The sequence below is a fragment of the Puntigrus tetrazona genome, chromosome 4 (genome assembly GCF_018831695.1).
Source record: "Puntigrus tetrazona isolate hp1 chromosome 4, ASM1883169v1, whole genome shotgun sequence".
Taxonomy (NCBI): domain Eukaryota; kingdom Metazoa; phylum Chordata; class Actinopteri; order Cypriniformes; family Cyprinidae; genus Puntigrus; species Puntigrus tetrazona.
This window is the reverse complement of record NC_056702.1, coordinates 21,155,996-21,163,013: the sequence shown is the minus strand read 5'-3', so window position 1 is coordinate 21,163,013 and position 7,018 is coordinate 21,155,996. Positions and strand designations below refer to the sequence as shown.

Genomic DNA, 7,018 nt, shown 5'->3' with positions numbered 1-7,018 from the left:
CTTATTTGTTTTATTTATTAATTATTTATTATTTATTTATTTGTGTATTTAAATTCTAAAATAAAGAAATAATAATGACTGTAGCGATATATGCATTCAAAATTCATTTTTAATTAAAAAAAATCATAAAAATGTTATGATACAAGTGAGGCTTCCGCACCCCGTTTCTTGCACCACCAGAGGAAGTCCTCACTTTTGCAGGAGCATTTGTTCATGGGGTCACAAACTTTATTTCCTATTAATCAGCAGCATTATAGACACAGCGAGCCAATGTTGCCCCTGTTATGGATTTTGAGGATTGCTCAATAACTAAATGCCCTCCTCCATCCCCAACTCCTCTTCTGCGAGTCAGGATGGAGCCTTCACACTGAGAACTAAGTGGAACCTAGTCTAACAAAATTTGATCTGGATCTGGCCTTATGCAAATTAGAAAAAAACAGTGTAGCATTGCCTCGTATAAACCCTTTCTCCAATCAATTTTCTTGAAAAGTTTGGGAGACGAAAATTGAAAATCCATCCGTGAAAATGTTTTATGTCTGGATGAGAAAAAGGTATAGCTGTGTGTGGGTTTGCAAGATTGCCATAAATCTACACGCCCCAGACTTTCGGCCCAGAATGTAAAGCAGCAGTAGCCAGTTCCTTCTCTTTAAAAGCAGATGAACTTGATTGATCAAGATTATCATCCCATACTGCGTTCATATCTGCACCAATTTTTAAACAAATAATCAGTCAAATCTAACATTCTTTTTGTTAATCCCCTTAGTTACCGTTTCTGACCTACACAGAACAGTCCACTGTTTAGGTTTGTATATAAGCATGGACTTATTAACCTTAGCTAGATCTAGCCAATTAATGTTTTTTTTATCAGGGTTGAATGCTTTTTTTTGGAAATTTTGCTGTTTTGTTCGGATTCAGGAAATGGAATAAAATAAATTATATATTACCTATCCTCTCATTATACCTTGACAGTGTTACAAGTACTACAGGAACACAGTTTTTCCATTTTTTTGTAGCATAAATAAACCGATGCTAGCTTTGGGTCTTCCATTGTTCCATTGGGTCTTCGGATCATCTGCGTTCGAGGGGAGGGGCTTACCCATAGGTCAATTCTACAGAATACACATATCACCCATTATAATTGCAAACAATTCTCTCAGCAACTCCCGGCAATTTAAATATAACAACTTTTACCACTTAGAAAGCCACCGAGTCAGGTATTGGATTCCATTAGACCTTTCCAGGGCCACTGGGAAACCAACAATTCAAAATTACATCGAAGATTCATGTCCTCCATGTCCACTAGCTTAAGCTGCATCTGTTGTAGCATCGTATCTTAAGTAACCAGCAACGTTGAGTTGCCTTTGACATCCAATTGTATTTTCCCCATTACTAACTAACACTGCACCTACATATATCCTAACTCTCACTATAATGTTAGAGTAATAGTTAACTCATAGGGTTAGGGTTAGAATAGGTTGACATGTTCTTGAAAAGTTACCTATAGACAGTAGAATGTCTGCTTGGGAGACCATCACAATAAAGATTTAGCACATATTAAATAGTCATATAATACTCTAATGAAAGTCACTTGACATGTAGGTGCAAAGATACTTATTGTCGACCGAACGTTTAAAAGGAACTATTAAAAAAAGTGTTACCCTTTTTCTGTCTGCTAAAGTGTTACGAACAAAGAGAATAAGAAAAAGTTTTTCAACTGCAAATTACTGACCAAATTAACAGTTCTAGGTGAGAAGAACTGATCTACGCCACCATCTTATCCAGCTGACCACGTGACTGTGTATAGGTTTCTGCTTTATCTGGATGGGTGGAGGTTTGGATTTTGAAGCAAAAGTACTTGATTAACTAAAACAAAGCTTTTAGATCATTCACTCAGTATCAACATGTCATTTTTGACCAAAATGGCATTTAGATGCTTTTGCATCTAAACTCTAAATTCATACAGCTTTCAGTTTTGAATTTGGTAATTCATCTAAACACTTTAAGGATTTTTAGACCTTTGATTTTATTAAAGCACACAAATGACAAATACATATGAGCATATCCGGGTTAGGGGTTAGGGTTATTTTAACTTGGCAGTTGATCAAGTAGCACACTGAACAGTAAATCACAACATGTTAAAGACCTACTTCACGTCTGAAACTCTGATCACCTGTAAACGCCTTCTCTCGCGTGTGAATCTTTATATGTTTTCTAAGGGTTCCTTTTTCAGTGAAACTCTTTCCACACTGTTGGCAGCTGAAAGGTTTCTCTCCGGTGTGAATCCTTATGTGGACAATGAGGTGTTGTTTTTGTGTAAAACTTTTTCCACATTGAGGGCACATGTAAGGCTTCTCTTCACTGTGAATTCTCATGTGGTTTGTAAGGTGTGGTTTTCGAATGAAGTTCTTTCCACACAGCTTACAGGTGTAAGGCTTCTCTCCAGAATGAATTCTTATGTGCTCTTTAAGGTTTCCTTGTTTAGTAAAACTCTTTCCACACTGTTGGCAGGTGAAGGGTTTCTCTCCAGTGTGAACTCTCGTGTGATATGTAAGGTCTGCTTTTCGAATAAAACCCTTTCCACACTGTTGGCAGGTAAAAGGTTTTTCTCCAGTGTGACCTCTTAGGTGAACTTCAATGTTTCCTTTTCTGTTGAAACTCTTACCACAATGTTGGCAGGTGAAAGGCTTCTCTCCAGTGTGAACTCTCAAGTGGACCTTGAGGTCAGATTTTTTTTTGAAGATCTTTCCACACTGTTGGCAGGTCAAATATATTCTATTTGCTGTCTTTTGATCTCTTTTTTTAATCTTTTCAGAATGAGAGTCGTCGTTTTCTTCATTGAGAAGATGGCTTTCTTCTTTCAGTGTTGTCAGGTCTAATGCAAAAAAGATTCAAATTGACAACTTTAGGAAAATCACCACAAAGAAAAAGCATCAAAATCAACAACATGTAGATATTATGCACTGGCCAAGTCAGTGGTATCAAACCCAGTCAGAAGACTATCTGGATCAGGCGTTTGATATTTAGGTATATTTAGGGAGGCTGCAACCCATGGCGATTCCATTGACTTGGAGGAGTACACATCATCAGTGACTGGATACATCGAGAAGTGCATTGATGATGTGACCGTCTACAAGACCATCACCACACGTTCTAACCGGAAGCCGTGGATGAACGCTAACATGCGTGCTCTCCTGAAGGAGGGAGACTTCACCTTCAGAGCAAAGGACTGGGCGGCCCTGAAAACATCGAGGGCCAAACTGTCCCGAGCTATCAGAGAAACAAAGCACGCTTATGCTAAAAAAATCCACGGCCACTTCCAAAACAGCAGTGACTCACGGCACATATGGCAGGGCGGTCAAGCGGTTACCAACTACAAGACAACTTCACCTGTCTGTGATGGTGATGCCTCCCTACCAGATGCGCTGAATGACTTCAACGCACGTTTTAAGGCACAAAATAAAACAACGGTGAGGAAGTCCACCCCTCATACCAATGACCCAGTACTGTGCTTCACCACAGCTGACGTGAGGAAAACTCTTTATAGAGTTAACTCTGGACTGGATAGAGTCTACTGGACCAGACAACATTCCAGGCAGAGTATTAAAGGAGTGTGCAGAGCAGCTAGCTGATGTCTTCACTGATATCTTCAATATCTCTCTGAGCAGCTCTGTCATTCCAACTTGCCTCAAAACAACAACAATAAGAAGTCTGTGGTTTCGTGCCTCAATGACTATCGTCCCGTCGCACTCACACCAATTGTGATAAAATGCTTCGAGAGGCTTGTCATGAGGCACATCAAGTCACAGCTACCACCTTCACTTGACCTATTACAGTTTGCGTATTGTCCAAACCGCTCTACGGACGATGCTATCACCACAACCCTCCATCTCGCCCTCTCACATCTGGACTCAAAGGGAAACTACGTCCGAATGCTGTTCACTGACCAACACACTAAGCTATTAAAGTTTTAAATGTAAATGTATTAGGTGTTAAATGTAATCTCAAAACCTTATTTATTATTTTAGTTATTTGTTCTAGGTAATGGGGTCATGTGATCTCAACATGCCTGTCCACATGAGGGGACTCGCTCCATGTCAAATAAAACCACTTTAATTACAAGACTGATGAGACATTTTTCAAATAGATCATTTATTTTCTGTAGCGTTAGACATTTTTAAAAGCATCAAATGAGTGAGTTCTGCTTTAGGAATGAAAACCAACCTGTTTGTTCCTCAGTATCTTCATGTTTGCCTCTAAATGTTTCTTCAATCTTCATGTCTTCACCCTCCTCTTTAATAAATGCCATCTTTATAATAGTGTCACATGGATCTGTAAGAAATGAATCAGATTCCTAAAGTGATCTACATCATTCTCTTGCATAGACTAGAAAAGTACATTAGCATTAGTGGAAGTAACCTCCATCTGTTTTTAGCAGTAAATGAGGAGGTATCATATTGTTCAAAAGTGAAATATGGAGTTCCTCAAGGCTCAGTGCTAGGACCGTTACTTTTCAACCTGTACATGTTAACTCTGGGTGATATTATCAGGAGGCATGGTGTTAGCTTTCACTGCTATGCTGATGATACTCAGCTCTATATTTCTTTGTGGTCTGGTGATACACACCAAATTGAGAATCTAACAGAATGCATAGTAGATAAAGAAGTGGATGATGAGTAACTTCTTAGGTTCTTCTGAAAATACTGAGGTGCTAATAATTGGATGTAAAAAACCCACATGTAATAATCCAGAACACAGTCTATCACTTGATGGCTGCTCTGTTAATTCTTCATCATCAGTTAGGAACCTAGTTGTGCTGTTTGACAGCAATCTTTCCTTCGACAACTATGTTTCCAGCATCTGTAAAACTGTGTTTTTCCATCTTAAAAATATATCTAAATTACGACCTATGCTTTCAACGTCTAATGCAGAAATTTTAATTCATGCGTTTATGACCTTGAGGTTAGATTATTGTAATGCTTTATTGGGTGGTTGATCTGCACGCTTAATAAACAAACTTCAGCTAGTCCAAAACACAGCAGCTAGAGTCCTTACTAGAACTAGGAAGTATGATCATATTAGCCCGGTTCTGTCAGCACTGCACTGGCTCCCTATCAAACATCGCATCCAGACCAGAGAGGAACTTCATCAGAGACCAGAATACCTAGATGAGCCCCATGGCACACTACAAGTCTTTTCACAATCTGATATGCGCTTCAAATTTAACTGGAAGTTAAATGCTGGGTATCCAGTCAGAGGAGAACTAGCCCCAACTGAGCCTGGTTTCTCCCAAGGTTCTTGTTTTTTCTCCATTCTGTATAGATGGGGTTTTGGTTCCTTGCTGTTGTCGCCTCTGGTTTGCTCTGTCGGGGCACTTACTTTCTACTAATTATTGTCGATTTGATTACGGAGAGCGTCTCTGCATTTAATAACAAATAAGTGTTGAATCTCATCATTACACATTACTATTGATCTATTCTCCTATTTGATACACTCTGTATTGTTAAAAGTGCTATCTATATAAATAAAAGTGATTTATTGATGACCATATACAAGAGAAAGCAAGAACCGTTTTGTTAATTTTTCCTCACTGGTGACTAATCTGAATGCCTCTGAATGGTTATTTTATATATGATTTGTTATAATGCTCAAAGCTGGGGAAAACGTGCATAAAGAAATATTAAGCATTGTTAACAAACTTCTTACATTAAAGTTTTCACGCATTTTGGATGTAGTTTAACTGAACTGGAGCATTTTGTTGACCTTTCATATGGTTTAAAAGAGCAAACTCTGCCTAAAAAGAAAACAGACCCGACAGGAGGTTACTCAAGTCCTGAACATACACTATCCAGAAAAAGATTTAAATGATTTTAAACTATTTAAGTTAAATTTATGCAGCTTTGCTGAAAAGTGGAAAATATTTTGGCTATTTGTGGAAAAATATAGGCTTATATTTATTGCAGGGTACTGTCCTGTCTGTCTCCTACTGTTTTCTTCAATTTATACTCTTCAAACACTGTCAACTTTGTTTTATTTCCCTCCTTTTGCGTAGGAAGGGGTTTACGTCTCTTCAGGGCAGGTTTTGTATGCAAGCAATCGTTATAAAAGAGGCCTCAAGACAGTTAAATAATTATCAAAGGAGTTAATCTTTGAGAAAAAGAAAAACCAACCTGTTTGTTCCTCAGTATCTTCATGTTTGACTCTGAATGTTTCTTCAATCTTCACGTCTTCACTCTCCTCTTTAACAAATGCCATCTTTATATTAGTGCCACGTGGATCTCGGCTGTTTCTCCGGGTGTTTTTCTGTGATTTTGGACTGTTTAAGAAAAGAATAAATAACAGAAGAAAGAAATTATGAATCCAAACCAAATCTGTAGTTCAGATTTACCTCAAGAATTACCTGATGAAAACAAACAACCAAAACTAGCACATAAGACACATATCATTCACAACTTTCACATTTGTATTTCTATTTAGTATTTACTGACTTGTAAATTATTTAACAGATCACACTTTAATAAAAACAGCTGCAGTTTGTGTGTAAAAGTTTTCATTATCACGTGTTCGTTGTTTTGAGCAGCAAGAGTCATCGACGCGCGGCGATTCGATCGATTCAAATCAGTGAATCGTCTCGTGAATCAATTGATTCAGTTTCTATCAACACTTACCAGTGGAAGAATTCGTTTAAGCTAAATTATTTACTAAACAGGGACCGCAATGTCACTAAATAACGCATCACAGTGTTACATTGGCTAACAATGTATCTTCCGTGTAATTCTCTAACGAGTTTTAAACACTTAAAATGATTAAAAGCCAGCACATTTCTTCGGTTAAATCACAGATGTAGGAGCGCGGCGCAGCCTTATGACGTCACATCACCAGACCAAAATAAAAGTCTTGTTCGATTTCATCGAGATCATTTTACATTAGAAAATGTTATACCGAGCAGCTAAGACAACATGCAAGCATAAACTGCAGAACTATCAAAAAACATTATATATATATATATATATTCATAATT

General features: G+C 37.8%; 2 protein-coding genes across 5 annotated transcripts in view; one reads left to right on the top strand and one right to left on the bottom strand.

The window, feature by feature from the left end:
* LOC122342952 (NACHT, LRR and PYD domains-containing protein 3-like) overlaps nt 1-7,018 on the top strand; it is a 924,523-nt gene that overhangs the window by 329,888 nt on the left and 587,617 nt on the right. The gene's annotated exons all lie outside the window — the stretch shown is intronic.
* LOC122343080 (gastrula zinc finger protein XlCGF8.2DB-like) lies at nt 1,989-6,941 on the bottom strand. 4 transcript variants are annotated; one of them, XM_043237397.1, is made up of 4 exons: nt 6,486-6,934; nt 6,168-6,313; nt 4,222-4,329; nt 1,989-2,872 (listed from the first exon to the last, which is right to left on the bottom strand). In XM_043237397.1, exons 2-4 carry the CDS (start codon nt 6,250-6,252, stop codon nt 2,136-2,138), a joined length of 930 nt encoding a protein of 309 aa, XP_043093332.1. In that variant the 5' UTR covers nt 6,253-6,313; nt 6,486-6,934; the 3' UTR covers nt 1,989-2,135. The 4 variants fall into 4 exon arrangements, with proteins under 4 accessions (XP_043093332.1, XP_043093331.1, XP_043093330.1 ...); XM_043237396.1 differs by having other exon boundaries at nt 6,666-6,934; XM_043237395.1 differs by having other exon boundaries at nt 6,168-6,934.